This window comes from Salarias fasciatus, chromosome 17 (genome assembly GCF_902148845.1).
Source record: "Salarias fasciatus chromosome 17, fSalaFa1.1, whole genome shotgun sequence".
Lineage (NCBI taxonomy): Eukaryota > Metazoa > Chordata > Actinopteri > Blenniiformes > Blenniidae > Salarias > Salarias fasciatus.
In genome coordinates this window covers 7,025,839-7,052,671 of record NC_043761.1, presented here as the reverse complement: position 1 = coordinate 7,052,671, position 26,833 = coordinate 7,025,839, and the positions used below count along the sequence as shown (strand labels likewise).

General features: G+C 47.7%; 1 protein-coding gene across 14 annotated transcripts in view; it reads right to left on the bottom strand.

Moving 5' to 3' along the window:
• Positions 1-26,833, bottom strand: part of sox5 (SRY-box transcription factor 5) — a 204,515-nt gene that overhangs the window by 55,304 nt on the left and 122,378 nt on the right. For all 14 annotated transcript variants that reach the window (XM_030113519.1, XM_030113518.1, XM_030113520.1 and 11 more), the window contains 2 exons: positions 23,668-23,863; positions 14,794-15,016 (listed from right to left, as the gene is read on the bottom strand). In XM_030113519.1, coding sequence (XP_029969379.1) covers positions 14,794-15,016; positions 23,668-23,863 — 419 coding nt within the window. The remainder of the gene's footprint in view (positions 1-14,793; positions 15,017-23,667; positions 23,864-26,833) is intronic.

Genomic DNA, 26,833 nt, shown 5'->3' with positions numbered 1-26,833 from the left:
CTTCCTGTCAAAAGCATCCTGTTAAAGTGGGCCAAGGCGTGTGTGTGTGTGTGTGTGTGTGTGTGTGTGTGTGTGTGTGTGTGTGTGTGCTTGTGTGTCGTACACAGAAGCTCAGGCTGCTGTAATGGAAAATGACACTTGCAATCTGTCTCGTGGCAATAACCCCTCTTCAGTGCTCTCGTCTCCACTACACACACACACACACACACAGACATACACACACACTCACGTACACACGCACACATGCACGCACTCAATGTCTCTGTCACTGCTGCAGCCCCCGGGCCGTCCTTGTCACTGCACAGCTTTATTGCATCACTTTAACGTGACAACAAAAGAAGACATTGTGCATTGGGCCTGCTGTGTATAGAAGGGGAATGGACCCACGCATTAACTGCGTTAGAGGAAGACGGAGAGCGTGCACGGACTCACACACACACACACGGAGCAGCGTTTTCCCTCGCGAGTCATGACATTTTTCGTCTGCCTGTCAAAGCAATGACAGAGAGACAGACAGAGCAGCAAGACACTCCTGACACACTAATGCTGTTTTGCATGTTGGAAGTCTATTCAAACAGCGCTGAGCTGTGACTTTAACCTCCTCTGCGCTTGTGTGTGTGTGTGTGTGTGTGTGTGTGTGTGTGTGCGTGTGCATGCCTGTGTGTGTTTGTGCATGTGAGACTGATGGGTAAGGACTGTTATTTCTGATGCTATCATAGTTTTGGCCCTGCGATGGGCGCCTGATTGACAGTTGGCTCGGCTTTGGAGTGGCTCTGCCTTGCCGGACGGCGGAGGCGGGACCCGCCTATTCCAGTTAACGCAAACGCCGCTGACAAGTGCTCCAACAGACGCGCAAGTACGAGCACACACTTCTCCCTCTGTTTATGTGTCTGTTTGAGTCTCGATATCCGTCTCCGTCTCTTTTTTGTCTTCCCTCGCTATGTGTGAATGTTTGTTCCATCTGTGCGTCGACGGGCTTGAGACAGAGCGTGTTGTAAAGTCTCAAGAATAGCCCACATTGTCCTGTGTGCTGCTCAGAAGATAGGGCGACAGACATGTGAGAAGCATTAGACCAATGGCAACAACATCCCAAACAGCACAGGAATGCTCTGCTGACTAGCATGTGTGTGTGTGTGTGTGTGTGTGCGCGCTTGTGAGCGTTTTTTTTTTGTGCGCCTGACCTGTTGGAGCCGTACGAGTCACTGCGCTCCAATTATTTGCTAACGTCTCTCCTTGTAAATCCTTTTCCTACTCACAAGTTTTCCTGGCAAGATCGCATCTTTTTTGGGCGAAGGGAAAAAAAAAAAAGAAGAAGAAGAAGAAGAAGAAGTTTGATTTCTTGATGAGATCTGCCTCGTCAATAACGGGTGATGCTGCTGGTTAGGTCACGTTTAGATCACTTAGCCATCTGTGGCGAACAAACAGGAAGAGCAGAACTCACACCAATTAGAGGACAATATCAGAGAACTCGTTGGATTTTAGCTTATTTTCCGAGATGATTTCTTGATATTTTTCACATTTCTGTGACAGAGTAAAAGGGAGGAGGGGAGGGGAGGCCGGGAAATGTCCAGCCTGTGGGTTATCGACGGGACTGTGATGCTCAGGGCATTTGCACACTTGACACTTGTAACAGTAAATTTTACTATCGGTGGAAAAGATGCTGGTGGCACTTCTGCCACATTTCGGTTGTGTTTAGGAGAATCGTACAGCCTGGCAGAGTGACGGAGTCCAAAACAATAACCCCGAGGAAGTCATCGTAACGTCATGTGGATTATCTCACCCCTGGCAAAACATTACTTAACGTTATGAGTAAGCTTATGTTATAAACTGGAGGTGTGGGGTGTGAAGTTTTATATTAAGGAGGCTGGGAAAATCCAGGGAAATGAGCGATGAAGTGTTTTTCAGCTGTGGAGAGTTAAAGTCAGGACATCTGAACTGCCAGACTACCTTTTAAACATCTCTCTTCTTTTTTTTTTTTTTTTTTTTTTGAACTGGATTATTGCTCTAGTGGCGGCATTAGTGGTTTTATAACTGTACTGACCAAAGTGTCAATCAAAACCTGCTTGGAGAAAATCCAGATTTTGACGATTGTTCCCTGTTCAGCAACTAATTCCTTTCAAAAATTCTTTTAGCATGCCCACTTATTCTTTAGTCACACAGATTTACGATAATTAGGCTTTAACTCAGTTGCAAAGTGCCAAATCAGGAGCTCGAATCTGCAGTCCACACCGATTCAGCGTGTTCTCAGCCCTAAATTTGATTGGCATATCTAGCAAAACACAGATTAAACCTTTCAGTAGACATATCTGATGTTTACAACACTAACAAATAAGCGATTAAGATGTTTATCGAATCAGGCCCGAACATACTGCAGTTCTTTCTTTTTTATTAAATCAATCCTGCGTTAATCTGATCATTCATATCTTCAGCAGATATGATAACATACCCTCATACACACTGCCGCTTGTGTCGCTCTCTTCCTAAACATCCCTCCTCCTCCTCCTCCTCCTCCCCCCCCTCCTGCCTTCGACGAGACACCCATGACTCTTTGAGTGGGCTAAATTGTCTTAACGACGTTTGGCTGGACGGAGAAGCGAGACGACGGTGGGCTATGATAACCTTGGAAATAACCTCGTTAGCGTAATTCAACAAACCAACAAAAATGGATGAGGAGGGCGTGATCCGCAGCAGACTGGGGCAAAAATATAATTCGGTTAGTGAGCAGCGAGGGGATCCTGTGTTTTTCACACAGTAAACTGAAGCAGTTTAAAGGCGGCGCCGATACACAGCGAGCTCAATGTTCGAAAGTGTGCAGTGTGTGTGTGTTTGTGTGTGTGTGTGTGTGTGCGTGCACGAGCACTTTTGGACATAAGAGTGTGCCAGACGAAACCGACACGAGCACACAAACAAGTGTCCAGTGTCTTAGCGTGGCCGATTCCTTGAACCACCAATCACAAGACTGTCTAGTGTGAAGCTCGCAAACAAACATGAGTTGAAAAAGAAAGAGGGAAGGAAAAAAAAGGGCGAGCAGAGAGAGAGAGAGAGAGAGAGAGAGAGAGAGAGAGATGCAGATAGATGATAAAATACTGCCAGCATGAAAAGATGGACGGTATAATGTGGCTTCCTTCGATAGTTTGTGAAAGTGTGTGTGTGTGTGTCTGCATGTGCATGAAAATGGTCGAGATACACACACAGACACACAGACACACACACACGCGCGCACACACAGACGCAGACTGGAAACTCGAGCAACATCTGAAGGAGCCTCAAATAGCACCGTCACACACCACTCATACACCACTGATCATTGATATTCATAGTTAATCATCATTTTACTCACAAATTTCAACAACAAGGATCCACATTCTAAAATTAAGCCACTGCCAGGCAGAAAAGGGCTATGAGCGAGCGTGGGAGGAGGAGGGGAGAGGGCCGTGCCAAAAAAATGATGACGCATGCAGACATTAAACACACACACACACACACACACACACAGATCTTAGATGTATGAGGTGAAAGTTTTAAAAAGCAGTGGTGGGGATGACTCGAAAACTCCTGACAGGTGTGTGTGTGTGTGTGTGTGTAAACTCCTGCATGCGCTGGCACTACAGACGTCGGCAGGATGGAGGATTTTGGAGGAAGAAAAGGAACAAGTGAGAGCGAACGGGAAAAGCAGCGAGCAGAGGGGGTAAAGGTGGAGACGTAAAATGAGTGTGTTGCCTCAGGAGTGAGGAGTTTAGCAGAAACACACACACACACACACAGCCTGAGTGAATATAAACCGGCTTTGATGAGAGTTTACCCACTGAATATGCACTCAAATCTGTTATTGTCAATTAAAAAAACATGTTATGATGTTGTATCCAATAAATATGAAATTGGAAACAGGTTTTTAAAACATGTCAGAGTTGCTGTTTTCCTCAAACGGCCACAGACTCTCGGAAAACAGTTAGCAGTTAATTAATCTGGCTTCATGAGTGAAAGAAAACTAAAGGCCCTTTTGAGGTTTTCCTTAATGTCAACCATTTTTTTACTTTTGGGAATAGTAGAAGAGGAGAGGAGAGGGGTTTAATTTCACAATTTCAAATCCATAATTCTTCTGGACGATTCGAATGTATAAAAAAAAAATATATCAGAACCTTTGCAGCAGCGCCTCGGTGGTGGTTGTGGGATTGTGTCATACAGTCGTGGAGATGTTTTGGAAAGGCTACAGAAACACACACCTGGGTTATAGACAAGACTGGCACACAACAGCTGATTTGCTTTGTCAGTATTACAATGAGCCAAGAGGTGGGCCAAGTGTTCGTGCGCTCGTGCGCGCGCGCGTGTGTGTGCGTGCGCGCACGTTTGGATGTGCGCGCTGTTTCGTGCGAGTTTGTGTGTAGGTGACAACTCCAGCCCCAAACTGACTGGCATCTGGCGGTGGCAGTTGTTTTAACAGCTGAGCTGACAGCATTAATCCGAACGCACCCAAATCAAAAGGAGACAACACCTGTTCACTGCTCCTGAGCCCAGCCGAGGAGGAGACGAGGGAGGAGGAGGGGGGGGGGGGGGGGGGTACACAGAGCAAAGTATGAATGGAGGCAGGATGTGAAAGAGATGGAGGGGGAGTGATTAGAAGCAGGTGGAGGGAGCGATGGGGACAAAGGGAGGTGGGAGAAGAAGGATGGCGATAAGGTGGCGAAGAAGAGAAATATAGCGGCGGAAAGCAAGTGGTGGGGAGGGGGCAAGAACGATATGGAGGGAGGGATGAGGTCCCCAAAAGAAAAAGAAAGAAGGAGGAGAGGATGGGGAGAAGACGATGAGAGTGGGCACGCCGCCAGGCGACACACACACACACAGCGCTCTCTCCCTTGAGCGGAGCGGAAGGGGGCAGTGGGCCAAAGCAGTAGGGGGGGGGGGGGGGAAGGAGGGATGGAGTGATCCCACAGGGAGAGAGAGGAGGATGGCTGGAAAAAAAAAAAAAAAAAGAAAGGGTGGGGTTGGGATGGGTATGTTGGCGATATTTCCAGAGGAGCTGGACATAAGTGGCTGCTGATGACCGCTTGGCTGGCCAAGCGGCCGCAAAGGAAAAGAATGCAGCCAGGGCGAAAGAGAAGGGGGGGGGGGTGAAGAGAGAGGAGCGCTGGAGATGCTTGTCTCCCAACATCTGGCTCAAATATGGCCGGGGTCGCGCTGTGGGCCCGGGTCGCGACCCCCCGAGGCTGACAACACAGACACCACCACTTCATCAGCGGGACCCGCCCTCTGACCAGCCGGCCAGGGGTTAATTAATAAAGACCCCGTGGCTTCAAAGACCGACGCACTGAGGGGCTGATGGACTGGATGAGTGACTGGCTGCCCGGCTGACTGAACACACGTCCCGCCAGCAGAGAGGCTCGCTGTGTGGCGGGCGCAGGAACCGCTTCATTGTTCCGTGACAGCACTGGAAGAGCGGCCGACTTGTTGCTCGCCCGGTGACTCCGGGTGCTGAACTCGCACGCCGTGCGGATTCCACCTGGATACCTGTCACGCGAGACGAAGCACAATCGGCAGGACGAGGCTCGGCCCGCGGGCGGCGATTACGTCGGAAAGGCTGGCACGCGTCCAGTCTGCGTGCGCGCTGCATCATGGGAAGCCGCGACTCCCCGGTCAGGTCAGACAGCCTGGTGTGTTTGTCATCGTGTGTGGAGTGAAGAGCCGCGCTTTCAGTCCTGCATCAGCCGCGCAACCGACACACAAACACACCAATCCCACGCCTCCGAACGTTAAAGCCCCTTTACACCCATGTCAGGCCCTAAATCCTGCCCTGGACGCCGCTGACATGGGCGAGAGGAGACTACAGCTTCTGCTGCTTTCACATGTGCCGCTGAGCTGAGATGTAAAATTGCGCTAAGCAGATTGTGCTACTTTGTGCACAAGCCTGCATGGATTATACCGGGAAAACCGGAGTGTCGTGGCTTTTACACATATATTAACATGCAATATGTGGCATTTAAGACAGATCCAGATTTCCCCCTATATAAATATATATGTATTTAAATGTATACACAGTATATGAAGACAGTATACACAGTTTAGTGCAGTGAAAAAACAGTCACAGCTAATAAGCTCGATCACGCAGCTTACTTACACTCTATTTAAAGTGCATTGTAGCCTACAGGAAGCTTACATGCTGCCATGAAGGTGCCATGGAAGTGCAGACGTGCACCTGCAGTTCAGGACCTGTATTTAGGTCACATATATAAGACAGACTGATGCATTCACATGCTTTGAGGGAGCTGCATATATACATCATAAAGGGGGGGGGGGGGAGTTAATCTCACTTTTATGAGGGGATGTCAGAAAATTTGGCTGGTTGATTTGTTTCTGATTTGCAAATTCAGAAAGTGTCTCTTTAAAGTGTCTCTTTTCTCTGTGAGCAGTGACCAGTAAATATGTTTTTCATGTATATATATTCTATTACATCCTGATGAATTCCTGGAAACTGCTGTTATTAATCACACAGTTGGCAATAATAAATAATTACTAATTCATAATCTGTAAATCGGAGCAGAGACGGTCAGCTGAACATGCAAAATCTTTGCAAAAGAGGCGATCATTAAGGGATATGTTAATGAAAATATGCATTTTAATAGAAAGTGAGAAAACTAACAACTACTTCCAAAACATATCTTACAAATTGATTTCCTCCAAGGACATGTCGGGGCTTTTATACATTTAAAACATATGTGGGATTATAAGTTACAACTCGAGATCAACTTCCACCAAATTCACACATTATTCAAAGTTAACTCGGAGTTGCCTACACACACACACACACACACACACACACACACACACACATACACACACACGCACTATAAAATTTGCATGTTAATGGAAACGTCTGGAAACCTTGCAGCAAAGTGATACCTTTTTATATTTTGTCATGGCACGGTGTCAAGATGAAAAATCGAGCATTTCATTCCAAAATGTGACATCCACCTACTCACCAAGTAACTGCTGGTGTGTCAGTAAACTACTTAATGGAAGACAACTTCACGATTCCTCTCGCGAAGTGAAAACGCTTCCAGGGAGCAGCCGTTTGGCCTTTTGAAACCCGCCTGAACTTCTCAGTCTTCCCGTTTTGTTTGAGCGCCTCGATGAAGTTTTTTTCAGATTTTTTTTTTTTTTTTTTTTTCCCTGCCGCGTTTCATATCCTTGCAGATTAAAAGAAACCGAGGGACAAATGAAAGTCGGCGCACTTTTGCTCGAAACTCATTAATCTTGCGGCCATTTTCGCGGCATAAAAACATTCCTGCGACTCTCCATGGGAATGGGAGAAAAGACGGAGAAAGGGGGGAAAAAAATCGGCGAAAAGGGAGAAAAACAATGAGGAGGGTGTGCAAATGAAGGGAGTTTATGAGGAAGCTGAATAGATAAATCATGGATTCCACTGATTTGGTCATGGGACGTGATGCTGAATGAGAGTGAATGGGTGAGTGCCAAAACACTGGGGCCTGTCTAATATCTGTGAGGCGGTGACAGGAGGCCTTTATTTGGGAATGCCTGACTCTCGCAAATGCGCGTGAACACACACTCTTGAGCTGCAGTCATATTCATTCACACGCACGGGAAACACAGCGCGGCCGACCTGAAACCCCGACTCGTGCACAGATCCACGCACGTCCTGACAGTGTACCGCGGGACGGTGAGTAGGTCACAGCAGCTGAGCTGTGGAAGCTTTGGCTGATTCATGAACCTTCAGCCTTTGTCCTTAACTTAATGCCGTGCCGGGGGGGGGGGGGGGGGGGGGGGGGGGGGGGGGTTGGAGACGCACGCACGTACACGCGTGCACATACATGCACGCATACACCTTCAAGAAAACCACAGGACCCTCTCTCTTCTGTCTAAGCCCCTTTATGCTCATGTATTGGACAAAAGATGGGGCACTGATTTTCCCTAAACACACACACGCACACACACACAGTGCAACTTGCACATACACACACACACACACACACACGCCATTCATCTCCTTAATATCGCTCATCTGGAATGGGAAGAATGGCAGAAAAGGAGTTTCATCCCCTCTGATTGTCTCGTGCAAGGCTGGACAGAGAAAGCAACGTTGAAAAGCAGACGCAAAACAATTCAATAAGAAAAGTGACTTGAATGTGCCTTTCATCACGCCAACAATGGCACAACCCCACAATGAGACTCAGGTTCACCCCATGACGTTGCCTGTTTCTCATGCCACAAAAAGAGACGGGGAAAGAAAGCGAATTGACTTGATTTGAATTGTGAGCCATGTCCATGATGATTCCCCCCGCCCCCCCTCCCGAATCCTGTCGACAACAAACACAGCGGAGTTAACTGACACAATGACACCCGGATAACTGGAAAGAACGGCAGATATAAAGGAATTGGTTTTCTTGGATTTGCATCTCGAAGCTCTTTGCCCATTTTAAAGTGACTTTCATCTCGGTAAAAGGACGCCATCTCTTTTCTGAAAAACTTTCGAATCTTTCAGAGCGAACGCTGAAGGCTTTCTGCTCGTCCGCCGGGTCACACAATCAGCGGCGAAGGATGGAAAAACAACACTCCCGAGTTCAGATCTGCTTAGAAAAAGGTTCAAGGTGGAGTTAGTCTCATATGCATGGTGTCAGCGTCTCTTTAGCGAAGGCTGACCATGTATTTAGAGCTCTTTATTTGGGCGACGCGAGGACAAATCCAGCTTTTTCTTGCTTCCACTCAACTTTCTCTCTCACGTTAAAAAAAAAAACCAAAAACACACAACACGGAAAAACAATCCTGTCTTTCAAACTTCCTCGTCTTTTCATTTTCCTCCCAATGCGACAAACAATAGCTGAGAGTCCCGCTGCACTTCACGTTAATTTATACATCTAACTCATTACCGACGGAGGGTGGAAATGACATAAAGACGTTCGCCGGCTCCCACGCTAGGGGTGCGGACCTGCCGCCGCCGCCGCCGCTGCGGCGTGCACGCGCGTGTGTGTGTGTGTGTGTGTGTGTGTGTGTGTGTGTGCGAGTGCACGCGCGTCTCTGGGGTTTGCGTGTGTTTCCCTTCGGGCGCCTGTGCTTGGAAATCAGAGGTTCATGTGATGACTTGCCATTGTTGATGTGTATAGTGTGTGTGCATCTGTGTGTGTGTGTGTGTGTGTGTGTGTGTGTGTTTGACATAACCCCCCAGATAGCAGAGGAGAAGGAGGATTAAGCAAAGTGACGAGGGGGAGGGGGGTTGTGCGGACTGATGGACGGATGAACTGGAGACTGCCTCCATCCCTCCACTTCTCCGGCTCTTTTTTTTTTTTTTCTCCCTCCCTTTCATTCTCTCCCTTCTTCTTCTTGGCAGAATGTATCCGCCCTTTCCATTGTCACCCATTGGAGTGTACGGAGGCGTGAGGGAGCTCCGGCCACTGTGTACTTGTGTGGCACAATGGCCTCGCCTAAGTGCTGTCCTATAAAATGCCTCAGTGCTCTCTAAAAGCAAGCCCTGGGTTCCCTCCATGCCTTGAAAATAGATGAAGTGCTGGGTGTGCATGCATGAGCATGTGTGTGTGTGTGTGTTTTGTGTGTGTGTGTGTGTGTGTTGTGTGACATCTGTCACTGAGTTGGCATTTTCCGTATGGGAACCGGTGCCTCGGAGCGGCGGCCACGATCGGCCGTAAAACACCGTTTCGACTGACCTCGGGGTTGCCGGCCGCGGCCGTAAACCTGCCCGCCGCAGCGTGCGTGTGCGTGCCTGTGATCGTATGTGCGCGAGCGTGTCCCTCGCTGCCCTGCACGTGTGTCCAAATCAAGGCTATAAAGTATGGTGTCAAGAGGTCTGACCTCGAAGCTGCACCTCAGCTCTGCGAAACAAGAACACTGACATTTGTTGACCCTGACACTGTGAACCAAGGACTCACGATCAACTGCAGAGTTATTGCTTCTGGCAAAAAGCATTTTGAGACAGCGAAACAGCTCAATTAAAGATACAACAGATGCCGGATCAATACAAATTTGTGTGGCGTTTATACACAAAGCAAAGTTTCTACTCAGATGTTCAAAAGTCATACTTGGGTTTTAAAAAAAAAAAAAGATTTAAAGCATTTACGTTATGTATTTTTGTTTCCGAATTGTAGCAAGTTAACAGAATGCAGAAAAAAAAAAGTGTCATTCCTTTAAAAACATTGCTGATTATTCTGAGCTGCAAATTCATGCAACAATCGATGAAGCTGTGCGGAACTGACATCCTGTCACCGCAACAATGGCGGACCTGTTGAACAATTGTGCTTCTGCCTCCTCAGATGTGGCACCAGCATCCCCAGAAGGGTCTCCAACTGTCCCGCAGACATCTGGTGTTATGCCACGTTCTGCCGCGCTAAACCCTCGGCGGCGGAACACCCCGTCGGTGCAAATCTATTCAAACCTCCGACTGAACATTTGTCGACGGATCCACATCACTGCCGGTATGAGTGGTTCGGATGTGGAGAGATTTTTGGAAACGTCTGAAAACTTTAAAGCCGCCGCCGAACAACGTGTCGAGGCGGTGCATTAACATCGGCCTGGGTTTAATCGGTTAAAACAGATGTACCGCAGCAAACACGGTCGCAGGCAAGAACCTTTGTTTATCCCCGGCTACAGCTGAGGCCAAAACTAAAAAGAAGAAAACATCAAATGTCCCAGCGGCCGCGGAGCCCCGGTGACGGGTAGCTGGAACTGGGTAGCAGAGGGTCAACAGAAGGGTCCGGCGATGGAGCTCAGCTGGCACTTAATGCGCGAGCCACTTACAGTCAGGGCTGCCACGCGGCGAGACGGAGGGAGGAGAGGAGAGGAGAGGCGACGGAGGGAGGAGAGGAGAGAGGAGGAACGAGGCTGAGTGTCTGGTGAAAGTCCAGGGCAGGGGAGGCACCACTCCAGGGGACAAGAGGAACATCTGTGCCCCATTTAGTGATGTTTCCCCTCTTTTTAATTCCTTTCATTTTTCTTCTTTATCTGTTGCTCTACTATCTATCTATCTATCTATCTATCTATCTATCTATCTATCTATCTCCCCAGGTCTCTCTCCACAGCTGGGCTAACAGATTATCACTGGGCCTCGCTCTGTGGCTCAGAGGTCACAAGGGGTTAAATGGCTAGTCCGAGGGAACTGCCCAGGTGTGTGTGTGTGTGTGCGTGCGTGCGTCTGTTTGTATGTGTGCCGTCTCTCCTGGGTGTTAGCACCGGCTCTCCTCTCGACCCCGCGCCTCCCGCGACACCGCCGCCGCCGCACTCTGCTCTTGTTATTCCCGCCCTAATGGCGCACACACGCACTCCAGCACGAGCCGTGCGCCCGGCGGCCTCTCGCCTTCGCCCCGCGCACACGCCGGGCGGTGTCATGGCATCCTCATCTCCTCCCTGTCGCTCCTGAAGAATTTATTAAAGACGGCAACTAATGCTGTGCGTGTGTGTGTGTGTGTGTGTGTGTGTGTGTGTTCACATATATGCAGCGGTGTTGTCTGAGAGTGTGTATCTCCCGGGTAGCAGGTGGCCGGTGGAGGAAGGCAGGAGATGAATGGAGAGAGCAGGAGAGCGCCGGAGCACGGCTGGACCAGGCCATGGGGGACAGCAAGGCTAGTCATTTATTAGAGCCCAACACACACACACACACACACACACACCTTACATGCAACCAAACGCAGTCCTACCTCTAACACACAGTCTGTCACAAATACATATGCAAATACACACACACACACACACACACAGGCGTCCCAGAGGCTTTAACAGCCACACATACAAACACTGACCTAGTATACGGCTCTCCATTCATCTCGTCTAAGTAGAACAACAGTAGCCACAGAGACAAAACTGAATCTTTCAAACTTAAGGCGTACTCAGCGTGTGTGACCGCCTATGCGCGCGTGTGTGTGTGTGTGTGTGTGTGTGTGATGCCTCTCGCTCACGGCCTGCCTTCCATAAGTCGACCCTCTTTTTTTTTTTTCCCCCTTTCGAGATGTTTATCGTTTTCTGACCCATTTCGTGTCTTTGGCCCCTTGTTCGCATCCCTCCTGGTGTTAATGTTCCTCCACTCCGAATGTGTGTGTGTGTGTGTGTGTATCATTGATCCAGCTGGAAGCAGCGCACGAGCTTGTGTGTGTGTGTGTAAGAGAGAGAGAGAGAGAGGGAGACAGAGAGAGCCGTAATATTCCAGGCCTTTCATAATGATTAAAGCCTTCATTAAATTTTCATCCCAACCTGCTGTTTGCTGCTAATGGCCTTTGTGAGCCACACAGCCAAACAATAGCAAGCCGGGCACAGAAAAGGGATTTCTATCTCGCGTTCAATACTGCCCCCTCATCGTTTCTCTCCCCCTCCTCTCCATTTCCCTCTGCCTCTCTTCATCTTTTCTCAGCTTCCCTTTTCTTCCTATACTCTCTTTTCTTTCTTCCTTTCTCTTTGGCTTGGCCTGGGTTTGTGTGTGTGTGTGTGTGTGTGTGTGTGTGTGTGTGTGTGTGCTGGGTCTGGAGGCGCTGGGCCCTTTTGTTCGCGCGTTTCATTTAAACGTAGGGCAGATAATGCTCCGGGTTGGTTTGGATGCTGCACCACTGTGGCACTGTGCTAATGGGGTCTGCGAAGACACTACTCTTTCTCTCCTTCACTTCACTTTCCTTTCCTTCACCTTCCGTGTTCTCTCTCTCTCTCTCCATCTCTCTCTCTCTCTCTCTCTCTCTCTCGCTGCACTGGCTGACTCATAAAGATCCATTATTGTTGTTTTTTTCCTGTGCAGCCAGTTCATGAGGTCCAGTGTAGCAGCGAACAACCCAAAACACACCTCAATTACAGCTCAGTCCGACAAACAGTCTGGTTTTTTTTCTTTCGCGTGTTTTTTTTTTTTTTTTTGGTAAAAATGTGCCACAACAGGCCTCTCTATCGACTGGAATAAAAACAAGCAGACGGTGAGAGCTGACCAGCAGCCTCGGCCGCTTTGAAAAACCTCACAGAAAAGCCTGGAAAATAAGGTTAGCACATCGCAGCTTGAAATGAAAGCCTGTTGATGTACCGGGGAGGGGGGGAACACAAACACAGACAACACACTTATAGTTAAAAGCAAACTCACACTGCCCTGCACTGCTGAGCTGTTCTTTCACCTTTCTGGGCACGGTGTCGTTTGGCCTGCGCGTTCTGGGATGTCTGAATGCGGATCTTTGTGCGAGGCGGCCCGACGCTTACAAGCAACAGTAACCGTGTTGACGTGTTTCTAAGCGTTTCGATAAAGCGGCTGCTTTAGAAGGTTTTCACAGGCCCGCCTGCTCGCGAGAAACTGAGACTTGACCTTAGACCCAAGTTGGATCAGGTCCCCTTAAGGGTAAATCTAACCTTGGGTGAGCTGGCCGGGGTCTTGTTTTACTGCGAAAGTGAAGGTTTGGCAGCAGTGGGAGCTGGCACGATCGGTGAAAGTTAGCGGGAAAGCTGTTGATGTGGCAGAAAATGTGCAGTTTAAGACCGTGTTGAAGAAATACGTTTCAATTCGGTTCAGAGTAAGAAAAGAAAGGAGCTTCTTATTAATAAAAAAAAAAAAAAAAGTGTTTTTAATATATTCTTCGGGTCTATTGAGGATCACGGTTTATACTTTGGCTCCCTTGAGATCAGTTTTTAAATAAATATGCATATCAGGTTAGGGTACAGTTCAGCCTGAGCCTAAAGCTGTAGATTTACGAAGATCCTTCCACACTTGAGACAAGATTTGTGCTTTTTTTTTTTCTCTTGAAGCGTTAATTTTTGCTTAACTTGCTCCCTTCAGGCATTCTCAGATCTGAATGTCTTCCGTCATTCACATCAATAGTATCATGTGAAACACTCTCCTCTAGCATCGGACTTTAAAGAGAGAGACAGGCCGACATCACTCCGGTGGTTAATGGGTTAATCTGCTCTGCTGAGGTGTCCTGGAGCAAATCAGCAGTGTTGAGAACCTTTTTTTTTTTTTTTTCTTTACGAACTGATATCAACATCACCGAGAAGCAGACAAAAGCTATTCCCACCGATAAAGCCCGTGTTATTTATACTTTCCCATCTTCTCAAAGGAGATGGACACCTGTTGGTGATATCCGTGTCACATTATCACTATTACATGCATTTCATAGCGACTTAAGCCCCCATTTATCTGCCCGGTGGAAATTAGCAGTGGCCACCGGCTAATTTTATCTCTTTTCCTGACTCCCAACTGCTCGCCCAAGGCTGAATTTGAGAATGAAATGTGGGGGCTAATCGGGCTAAGCTATGTGGGCCGTGGGCAACAGTCTGGTCTGGTTTCCTCAACAACGTGTGAATTGTCGGGTCTGCTGGCTCACGGCGCAATATCCAGAAAGTCTGACAACGGGATGGGAAGGTGACCCAACGCAGTATCGCTCAGTGTTCAGATAAATGGCATCTAATTGTGAGTGTTCCTTGAAACATTTGTGCAGTTGCTAATAAACCCAATTATGTTCCTCCTTCGCACACACGCACTCTCAAATATACACTGCATGCAAATGCACACGTCTCATTTGTCAGGTTGTGATAAATATGCAAAGCGTGGCGTACAATAGGCCCGAGCAGCTGATGCTGTCTGTCTGTATGCTGGGAAAAAAAAAAAAAAAAAAACAAAGGCTCGCCTCTCATCCGAATGTGTGTGTGGGATCACAGCAGAGGGACGGAGCGAGAGAGGAAAGCCAGGCAGGAGGACCGGAAGAGCGGCGGCGGGACGGCAGAGTGGAATAAGAAAAGCGGCACGGGGCCAGGCGGGACGGGGAGCGGGTGGCAGATCACACATCTGGCTGCACCAAGCGTCCCCCTTTCATCACTGACCTTCTGGCTCGTTTTTGATCAGCTCCTCCATCTTGCGCTGCTTCAGTGTGTCCACGACGTCTGCCAGGCTGCCCTTGCGCCTCTCGGGGGTGCCCAGGGCGCCCGTGGTGGAGCCCCCGTCGCTGCAGGCCCGCCCCCCTCCTCCGCCTTCCTCCTTGCCTGGTGAGGTAGCATTGTGCTGAGGGTAAGGGCTCAGTGAGCTCCCCTTAGTGCCGTCCTGCTCCTGGAAAATGGAGAAAAGAACAGCCAAGAGGGGGGAAATTAGTTTTTAAAAATCACCTCCAGAGGAGAGCATTGATAAACAAACTGCAAAGGAATATTTAGAGGAGAATGAAGAAAATCTGGCAAAACTCCCACACATTATTTAAATCCTCCGTCCCTACTCTTGTTCCTTTATTCTCCCCATCTCTCCTTCTCATAGTCCAATGCAGCAACTTTCATCTCCGGCCAGTTATCTCAAGTTAGGGCATACTTTCTCTTCTTCCTTCTCTCTTTCTCGCATCCTCTGGAATCAGCATTTGACTGACTTGGAGGTACTTGACAGAACGCGCACATGAAACGCCGGCAAAAAGACTCGGCGCGCTCTTAAGTGTCACGCTAACTCTTCATTACAAAGCCTTTCGATGGCTTCCCTTTGAGTGACGTCCAACCGCGCACAGCCACATCCCGCGCCCAAGTTTCAGAGCTGCTTTTACTTTTGTCTTAAGATTCGTGACAATTAATGCTGAGGAGGCAACTCGACAAACGCACAGAAATCACAACAAAAAAAGAAATAAAAACAGCCCTTTTCAGAACACAACGCTCTGGAGTGATGTCAAGTCATTTCCATAAACTTGCAAAAAGACTGAAAGGGGTAAAAAAAAAAATATAAATAAAAATCTGTGACAGAAAAAACAACAATCAGCATGACAGCAAAAAAATCTAATGTATACAGCTCTGTAAAGCCGTGTGCCAAGCTGTCATAACGAATAATTATCCTGCTGCCTGGTGTCTAAAGTTTACGGGCTGTAACATGTTCAGTTTAATGACCTCTGGAGAAAAAAAAAAGAAAAGATAATTTATTGGAAAACTGTACGATATGCTGACGCGGTGAGGTTTAAGTCGTTCTTTTTATGGTGAATAAAGTCCTCCCTCACTCATCACGCTATTTAGGCTTTGTTTGATTATTGTTATATGAACACGTGTAGAGTTTTGGCCAGAAACTGCATGCTATGTAAAACTCGAGTGGCTTCCATCACTCAAAGTTAAAGGAAATTCCTGTTTCTTTAAAACTGCGGCCCACATGTCCACTTCTCTCACGCCGGCATCAAGTTTTTGTAATTTGACTCTAGGCTCCTCATCTTACTCAGCTGCTCTTCTGAACCTATAACCTCATATTTTATCATTGTTTAACAATATTTGAGACAAATTCTAAAAAAGAAAAAATTGAAATAAAGCTGAGATGTGATGACAGACTTCAGTGACACGCGCTGAACGGTGAGTAACTTTTAGCATCTTAATCCTTAACCCAATAAAACCTGTGTTTGTTTCTCCAGCCGGCATTATGGGCGTAATGCTGGCTCAGCCCAATTAGCAGTGACACTGAGAGGGAGAGCGCCGTTGGCTACCTGAAACACACGAACGCGATCTCTTTGTCGCACATGTGGCGTACGGGCGCGCGTCCCGTATGGACGTACGCGCAACGAACGGCGGAGCGGCGCCGGCACGTGCGGCCCCGCTCCCGCCTGAACTCCTCGCTCAGGTGCGCTCGCCGCCCCGTTTAATTACCGAATGAAAATGAGTCAGTCAGTCAATCAGCCCGAGCAGTCTGTCAGCTCAGCCCTTTGCAGACAGGAGGGTCAACGGTCCGCGGGGTTAATCTTTGGCTAATCTCGCCACAGCATGGGGCACGCCACCTGGGACAGCGGCACACATGTACCGGAGCCGTGTTTGTCTTCGCGTGGGCGTCGCGAGTGTGAGACGCGAGCGGAGAGACGGCGGCGCATTACAGCTATATTAATGACATTATGGAGCATTAAGGCGGAGATGGTTTTCTAATCATTAACTCGCGAGCTGCTGGTGGAAGTGGAATTTAATACGGAGATCACAGTCCACAATGAGATCACCCAGACGCCGATCACTCCTGATACTACCAGTTTTTCTTTCGTGGAAGAAAAGAAACCAAAAAAAACAAACAAAGTCTCATCTAATTCCTCTGTAATCTATTAGAAGAGAGAAACCCAGGCAGAGGTTTTCAGTATCAATAATGCTTTCCATTGTCAGTGGCCAAACACTGTGAGGGAGGTACAGTCGACCATTATCACTTGGCATTTTTGACACTTCGCTGACTCTCTCTCTGTCTCGCTCTCTCCGGCTCGGCGCGTTTCCACACTCTGAATAAGTCAGCACGCTCAATAATTCACTAATTCTCTCCTTGGCATTCTTGCACATGCATTGTAACAGAGGGACAGATTGTGACAGCGCCGATAAGGCTGGAACCGTTGTACGTATACGGCGCGGGGGGACGGGGGCTTCGGTCGAGACGGCTGGAAGTGTGGCCGAGGGCTCTGCTGCGCTGATCTGTGCCGGGAAAGCGTCTTGTGATCTCAAAGCCCCTAAAAGACTTTACTCTTCCCCTCAGCCACCTGACCGAGTGGCTGCTGTGCCTCTCTCTGTCGCCTCCTCTCCTGTTCCTCAGATTAAGGGAAATCGGGAGACTTGAAACGAGTGGATCTGTGATTATGAGTTGCATCAGCACAGGCGCAACATGCAAATGTAACGAGACGGAGAGAGAAAGGAGTGGAAGCGTGTAAGTCGAAAGAAAGAAAGAAAGAAAGTGTGAACCCCCCCCGACCAAAAAAAAAAAAAAAAAAATAACAAGAAAGAGAGGGAAGCGATGTTATTAGAGGAAATGAGAGGGAGCGAGTTGACAGAGAGATAGAAAGAGCGAGTGCGAAGGAAAGCGGGCGTCTTGAAGGCAGCGGTCACACCTGTCACATCCCATTTATCTAATCCAGCGCCTACTTAAAACAGCCGCACTCTTTCTTTCGAGAAAGATGTCGCGCAAACAAAACAAACAGAACAAGAATACGGGAGGGAGATGGAGAGAGGTGGGGAGGCAGGGAGTCGGGGGGGGGGGGGGGGGGGGGGGGCGAGGGGTTGTCGGATCCCTTTGCTCTGTCAAAAAAGCTGCCAGGGAGATGTCATCTCGCTGCGTCCAACAATGAAGGTCATTTCCCAATCAGAGGGAATTAGCGGGGAGCCGCGGCTGCTTCAAAGACCTGGTACATTAGGGCCCGTGACATTATTTATATGGAGTCAGACAGACAGCCTTTATCCCGAAGGCAACTTAACATGGCTTATGTTTCCTTCAAATCAACCTCCCGTCCCGGCTTATAATCCCAGCGCTTTGCCGGCGATCTGCAGAGTCCGACACAGATGGATCAAGAGGAAGGAAAAAAAAAACAACAACAAAAAAAAAAAAAACAGACGAGACGGGGTCTCGCTCCCTCCCCTCCCTGGGTAACACAGGTTGCAAAACTTTCCTCATCAACATGCATTTATTCATGAGTACAAACAGAAACCCTGGCTACTGTAAATGTTCATGCCCTCCTCTCATGTGCATGAGCAGGGCTCTTCTCCGTTTTTTTTTTTTTTTTTTTTTTTTGCCATTTCTGTGCCTATACGTGTGACACTGAGAGTGCACATAGCCTGTAGGTGTGCGTGTGTGTGTGCGCGCGCGTGCGTGTCAATGTGTGAGTGTCTGCATATATGTATTTATATGCACTGGATGTGGCAGGCTGGCAGTGTGGGCGGTTCTGCCTTTAGTTTGCAGATGTCAATTCTCTTCCAAATGACTGGAACAAAGTAAAAATTGCGCCTCACTCTCTTTATCCTTTTACTGCCTCTGCAATGGAACCGAATTAAACAACTTTTGTCTTCTTAAGCTCATCTGTGAGGGGAGGTTGGTTTAAAAACACTTAACTCCTGCCAAATGCTATTTTTTTCCTACAGCCAGCACAGATGCCGCCGTTCATGTTCTCTCTCTCTCTCTCTTTTTTTATTCCTTCGTGCTCTTCCCTTCCTCCTTCTCTGTTGCCCGACAGAAGAAAGTCTCTCGCTCTACCTTCCCTCTCTCTCTCTCTCTCTCTCTCTCTGTGCCATAGCCTGACATGTCTCGGGCTGTGCAAGGTGTACGTGTGAAAAACAATATTTGATGCTTGGCGCGTCGTGGCGGATCAAGGCATGGACAATGTGGCAAGTAGGAAGAGCTGGAAACAGCTGCTCAACTAAAATACATAACGCACACACACACACACACACCGCGGGAATGTCACTGATCGCTCCTGCAGGGTTGGTGAGACTCAGCTCGGCGCCAAAGCTGCCAATCTCCCGCGATACGCACTTAAGCGGCACCTCCGATGCACTTGCCAAACGTACACGTACACACACACACACACACACACGCACACATGCGTGTGCGGCAAATCCCTTTACATGCCACGGCTAAACACAGACACTGTCAGTTTTGACTTGGGGTCCCTCAGGCTGGGACAAGCACGGAAAACACACCGACACACACATCACTACCCCGCTTGTGTTGAAATATATATGGTTGAACTATACAACTGACCCTTATTTTAGAAGGAGAAAATTAAAAAAAAAACTTGAGAATAATTCGAGTGGCTTTTTAAAGCCCGCCGCTGAATTACTTGGCACATCTGAACGTCCTGAATTTAATTATGTATTCAAGTTATTGTCCAAGAATTACACACTTGCCCTCTCCTTATCTAAAAACATGCAGCTGTATTTTCTGTATTTTAAATAGCAGTTTGGCTAAAATGTATGGCAGTGTATTTTACCACGACCCCTCACTGTTGACAGGCGAGTGTGTGTTGATTCATTAGTGCATCACTGGCATGAGAAATTAAGTGTGACCACTGTGTCTCAAGACTGCTCAATGACTGTGTTAAATCTGTCAAATTCACATGGACACACACACACACACACACAAACGCACGCGCTCGCACACACACTCAAAATCACACATACAAATTACGAAAAAAAAAAAAAAAAAGAAGGAAGGAGACGGCTCTTGGAGGAGAAATGAATAAGAAATAATGCTCGATGAAATATCTTTATAGTTTTCTATCGCGTAAGCGCGCATCTCGCCTGTTAATGAAATAATTAGCGTTTGTCCATTAACACATTGATGAGAGAAGATGCTTGCCTCTGCCTGATGTGAAAACATTTTTGTAAGGTTCTGCAAACATAAACATTAGAACATCTTCAAAAAAAAAAAAAAAAAAAAAAGAAAGGATGAGCGAAAATACGTATTGAAGAAAGCCCGTCAGGACCGTCCTGTTTTTAACTTTAGCTCTGTCAGATTCAGTTTCTGATTTTAAATTAAAGCGTGTTGATTGGTTGACGTCATTGAACCGTTTCTAAAAAAAAAAAAAGTTTACATCCAAAAGACTTTTGAAACTTTATTTCATTTGCACGTCACGACTCTTGTCCCTGGACGGGGTCTGTGCACAACAGCACTTTTTCTTTTTTACAAAAAGTTGAATAATCTGACACTTTTTAGGCTCTTAAAATATGCATTTTTTTCTCTACGTGTGTGTGTGTGTGTGTGCGTGCGTGCTGGTGCAGCTGCGGCGAGCAGGTAGAGTGAGGCGTCCGAGCCAAAGCCGAACAGGCAGGCGAGGCAGGCGGAATGAAGAGGTCAGTGTGTGGCTGAGTGCGTCTCCGCCACCGTGTTAATTTACTATGACAAGATAAAGCTGTAATCCCCCCCCCCCCCCCCCCCCCCCCCCCCCCCCCCACACCTCCCCCCTGTCCCCCCACCTCCTCCTGTCGCTGTCCCCTGCTGCCTCACTTCCAAGTCAAGCAGTCGCCGATGAGCCATTTACTTCCCCCTATCACTTTACAACAACTGCCCCGAGAGAGAGAGAGAGAGAGCGAGAGACAGACCCACTCACTACACCCCCGCCGTGTTGTAAATTCCCCCCCCCCCCACCATCTACGCATCCTCACTGACAGCCTGACAGTCGACGGTGAAGGGATTGGCACTGTTAACCCTCACCTCTTAAAAAAAAATAAAAATATTACACACATCTCACAACACGACAAGCGGGCAGATAAGTCCCCAGAGACACGCACGCACATTATAATGCACACCAGCTATTATAATAACACACACACACACACACACATCAGTCTAACAACACATGCGTCTTAACCACTGTCTCACTTCCTCCGTCCAGACGAAGCGCGCAGGTGATTTGACTATTTAAGGACAGCGATCAGGCAGATGAAACACAAACTTGTTTCAGTGTTTATTTTTTGGTTTTTCGTCGTTTGCATCTACAGCTGAGCTTATCTAATCACTGTCCTCAAAGATAAAATCACGCAGGGTGCATAAAGTGGGTGTATGTGCGTCTCTGCATGCCTGGCCGCATGTGACGGCGCCTTCCCTTCCCCGCTCCCAGGACTTTGGTTTTACAGCCGGCACCTGCCACACACCCAGGGTCCACCGTGGGAGGGGCCTCGGGGCTAATCACTCGGCTAATTACAGAATTAGCTTTCCATTACAGCTTCTAAGCACGGTTTCATTGTTTTACAGCGCGCGGGCGTTTATTGTCAGCACCAGAGGGGAAAGGTCGACGGCTGTTATCGCAATCCACCGTGACAAGGTGTGTGTCAAGGTGAGGACCCGGGGCAGGGCGGCGTGACGTATTGTGTATCGGACACCTGAACCGTGTCACGCAACGGGGAGATAAGCGACGAAAACGTTCGTCCCCGTCCCTCCCGTGGCGAACAATCAACATTTTGTTTTCAGAATTAGCGACAACCAGTGACATGAAGAACCCCATACAGTCACACAATCACACTTATGTAGTGAACATGCACTGCAAATCACACCACATGTGTAGAATGTGTCATGAGCCACATGCAGGAAAACAGAGTGGTCTTAAAATGCACATATAGCTGTGTACTCTCACGCACATGTCAACCAACAGACGTCTGCAGTAAGTCCATATACAGTACCGGCCTGTACCAATATTTAACATAAATCACAGAGAAGATGCAATTCCACTGTACAAATACACACTCACACACACACACACACACACAAGCGGCACTTGCAAACACAGAGCCATACATTCAGCACCACCACACAATGTCACACTTCATCCTCAAGAAAATGACTCACTCGAATGGCTCACATTTTGCAGTCACGCAACTGTGCATCAAATGGGCTCAAGGCAACGGCTGGTGGCGCACACATAAAAGCAAAAACACGTGTGCACCCAAACAGTAGCCTTGAACTCCCATTTTTTCCCCCATTTCAAAAAAAAAAAAGAAGAGGAAGAAGAACCGAGCTCCCAGCGCCAAACTGCTTTTCACTCAACAGAAAGTCAATTTGTGCCCTTTTAGGATTCCGTCTCTTTTCATGTTCGTCGCCAATCTCCAGACAAACATCCACGTACTTTGTTTTCTCATTGTCGAGAAGTGCGCAGCGTTTTGATGCCTGTTCACCTCAAGCCGAGTAAACAGCATACCGAAGTCAAAGGGGCGTTCGAGATCCAGACTGTATATGGTTTCGCTCTATTCAGTGGATTAAAAAGAAATGTTTACTTCTCAAAAAAAAAAAAAAATCTATAAAAGCAAAGGTGTTCTAAGTATGTTATATGCTTTCATCCAAAAAATGTATAATATGCCTATGGCAAACACACAAGGTCAATAAAGTTAATTTCAAGTGAATCCATTCACAAAATGAAAGTTTTTTTTCTTTTAATTCCCAGTAAAGGATGCGATATACCGTCACACAGGTGCTGCCTGCGTCTCCAGCCCCTTCAGAAAGCCTGTATTAAAGACAGATTAGGATGCGTTCCCCCACAGCTTGCGGCCCTATTGTAACGCTGGAGGTCAGGATTACCGTGAACATAATCTCATCTGGGGTCCGAGCCCTGGGGGTCACTTTCCGCCCTGATCCTCTCAAACACTCAAACACACTCACACATACACACACATAAAAGCTCGCAGGGCAGAAGGCCAGAAAAGATTGAGGGATGAGGCTGGAGCCGCAGTGTCAAGAGGTAGCTCACTTTTCTCACTTAATTTGCTGTCACTACTCGCCTTTCGTATCAGAAACACCATTAAATCTCATCTGTGTTTTCGTCAAATTTCAATATTAAGTGTTTTATTATTGAAGGAAAGCCCGTTAAAGGAGGAAAATCATTCCTAAAGTTAATAAGAAACACAAGTACTGCAGTATTTTTACTATTCAAAACGCCTCACTTCTGCGTAAAAGACCAAACTACACTCATATTCCCAAAATGCTTTGTGCATCTAATCGGCGTCTGTTTGTGCATTGAAGAATTTTGCCCTCGCTGAGTTGGTTTCTGTCATCTTTTGTTTGTAATGTACTCAGGCTGTGATTTGTGATTAAAGCAGCGGGTGGGATGTTTTTTTTTGACGCCGACGACTCCATTTAATCACTGAAACTTAATGTAACAAATGCCATGATGTAATTCAGACAAAACCAAATGCAACACCGCAAATGGAGGTTTCAGGCGCACGGGTTGCGGAGACGTACTTCAGCAAAAGCGTCTGCCTAGCGCCCGTCAACAAACACATGAACATGGAATTTAACCATAAATTACGATTTGAAGCGAGGCGACCTGCGTGCATGTGAAGGTTTAACGTTGATTTCATGACTTTCACTCTTGATATCTTGACGTATTATCCCGCACGGAGTTCAGACTCGCCTTGAACGGCCCAGAAGCGCCGGACCCGGTGTCACAGTTCAACCCGGAGTCAGCACCTCTGCCCCGCGAAGCAAACCAACGCAGCCCGAAACAAGAGATCCAACCAGCAGCACGTCCTTACCGTGTTGGGGGGGCTGTCCAAGTTGCGGTTGGGGGGCGAGCGAGGGGACACCTTGCCGCAGTAGGACGACAGGGGGAGGTGGATGACACCGCCCAGTCCCTCACTCTCCTCATCCTCCACTCGCTGTCTGCTGGTTGCCATGGTTACCTCTCCATCTGTCCCCCCATATGGAGAGGCTGGTCGCTTGGAAGACATCCTGGAAAAAAAAAAAATAGGAGATAGAAAGACAAGAGAGACAAGGGGGGGGGGGGGGAAACAGAGGAAGAGTGAGCAATAGTTAAAAGATGATATAATAGGTTGACAACTGGCGACGTGTAAACCAGGCCCGTAAATTCCTAGAGGGTGTGATCGCATTCACCCCCCATTTTCTGTGTTATGTGTATAATGATGTAAAAATATGGAAGTCGCTCCATTCATGAGGCTCCATTCATCCCAGTGAACCGATCAAACTGCACCAGCGCTGCTCTCTCTCTCTGGGCGAGCTTCTTGTTGCGTCTCGGTCACGCAAGCGCCCGAGCTCCCAGAGTGCACCTCCTCACAATATACCCTTCAGCTTGGTCTGCGAGCTCCCCCGGCTTCTTGGCAGACCTTCAAACGCACTCTCAGGTCTTACAGTATGTTTACCGTGGGGCCCATTCAGCGTTCGCGTCTCCAAAAGACGGAGGCCATTACTGCAAATGGGGCCCGCTTGCTCTGGCATTGTGGAGGAAATGACCATGTCTTGACAATGGGCTTTCAGAAAGAAACAGATTGGGAAAGAACGGAGGGGGGGAAAAAAACGAGTGAGACAGAGAGTGAGAGCGGTGCGTACGGTGACAATAATATGTGTTTATGAAAACCTTTGGACAATGCAGGGAACTGGAGGAAAATAGCTGGCAGCCTGACAGCCCCGCTGTTTGCATTTGTTACTGTGGCTTTGTTCCCTTGAAAAGAAGGAAAGGATATAAAGCCACATCTATTAGGTGAACTCTGTCTCTCACAAGGTAAATTTGCCTCCCCGTACTTCAGCTGAATAGGGATGCGGTGACTATGCGGCAATAATAGAATTTAATGTAGTTCTCAGCATCGCCTGAGTGCTTTCAGATGCACTTGTCAGCCTTGAAGCCAGTGCGACTATGACCCTGGGTAATAGGCTGCTAACGCTCAGCCGCACAGAGGCAACACATGACGGGGATGGAGAGACGGAGGTGTGGATGGAGGGATGGAGGGACTGTGAAAACTTCAGGGGGAGGGGGGGGGGGGGGGTGTTTGTGACAGAGAGCAGCGAGGAAAAAAAAAAAAAAAAAAAAGCAACAGGCATCTGACTCCTAAACTCCCCAAAGCCTCTCTTCCCACTGATTTACCAGGCTCGCTTTTTACTCTCGTGCACATTTCCTCCTCCAGCAGGACCTGTACGGCCATGTATTTAACCCAACTGCGCCTGTCTCTGATTTGCTCCTTCAGGAACCCCCCCTCCACCCCCTCCACCACCCTGCTTGTCTCCCGTAAACTGATTACACTCTTGACTCTATTGGATTTTCTCTGGACTGTACATCTGGCATTGTTCCTGGGAGCAGCCCTGCCACTAATTCATTGCTTATTTACCTTATGACAGTGGAAAGGCAAACAATATTGAGTGGAGCTCACTGGAGGCGGCGAGGGGGGCGAAGCACCGAGGAACCCAACGTTATCACGCCCGGGCACGGTTACGCTCCAAATCCAATAAAGTCCGCACAAGTGTTACTGTGGAAAACACCAACTGTCTGCCATGGTCTGGTAATTTAATTACCTGTAAGGGTTTTTTGAGAACTACTTAGGAGAAATGTTCGATGAAGGCATCGATTAGTTAATAATTTAAGCTAATTTGCAAATTGTTCTCATGGAGTACATCTTTTCCAAAAAGTGAAGATTTCAGGAAAAGTGAGGAGCTGGATTTGTTTTTTCTAAAATTCGGTTTTGAATATCAATCCGTTTTCAGAACTTTAAAAAGGTCCATCGACTTCTGAAGGTCTTTTAACGCCACTCTTTTGATCCTAGTCTAATAAAAACAGAGTTTTCCTCTCCACCTTCATTTATTCCCGCTCCTGTTGGCTTCTTTTCTTCACATTTTTTACCGAGCGCCAAGACATAGCTGTGAATACAGGTGCCATTTATACAAAATGGAGTGTATTAGAGTGAGAATTACCACTACAATGTACACAGTGTAATTATTAAAATCCAAAAGAAGAACCTATTCAATTACATTAATCAAGGTTATACTCACTTAATGGCACCTTCTTGTTACAGTAAGGCTGGGACTGGAGCGTTCATGGAGGAACCATGTGTACAGGAAGCACAGGCCAGCACAACAAAAGCATAGTCAAACAACTGTGGATACCAAGAAACGGTTTGAGCAGCTGATTGCTTTATCTCTTCATACTGGGTACTCAGCCTTGCTCAGCAGATTCGGGCCATAAACAGTGACTAATCATTTTGGATTCTAGAGACAAAAGGCTACGCAGATAAAACGCTACTGTCATTAAAAGCGTTTGATATCAGTATTGAACACGATAAGGTTTATGATATGTATGGCAGACTGGTTGAAGACAGAGCTGGGTGTGTGTGCGGACTAGAGTGTGTGTGTGTGTGTGTTGTTTCACACACCATCCAATGCAAGCGGCAGGCCCAGCTGTACAAACTACAGAGTTTTTGAGCCATGCAGCGCACACACTCACACACACACACACACACACACACACGCATATGTGCGCATACATAGAACAGAGGCCTGAACACTGCAGGTCTGTCTTCATCACTGCCTGTTTACTTTACCTCCTTTCACTCTCTCGCACTAAAGGCCTTTTGTTTCAGACCTATACACACCTCCCCTTGTATCCTGTGTACACCTCTGCCCGGCCATAACACTACACACACACACACACACACACACAAACACACACACAAAGCTCACACTTTGCTTTAACTCGGAAAGCTTTGCTCGCCATTTTCATGTCGTCAATGTTTTTCTTCTTTTAACGATTTTATTATCCATCATTTAACCACAGTAGCCACGCTGTGATATCTGCCCGGACTGCCAATCCGCAGACAGGAGCGGTTACTCATTAACGCAGAAAACAACACAGGTGTCCAAAAACTCTGTGGGCAGTGAGAGGACTTCACTCTCTTGGAAAAAAAGAAAAAAAGAAAA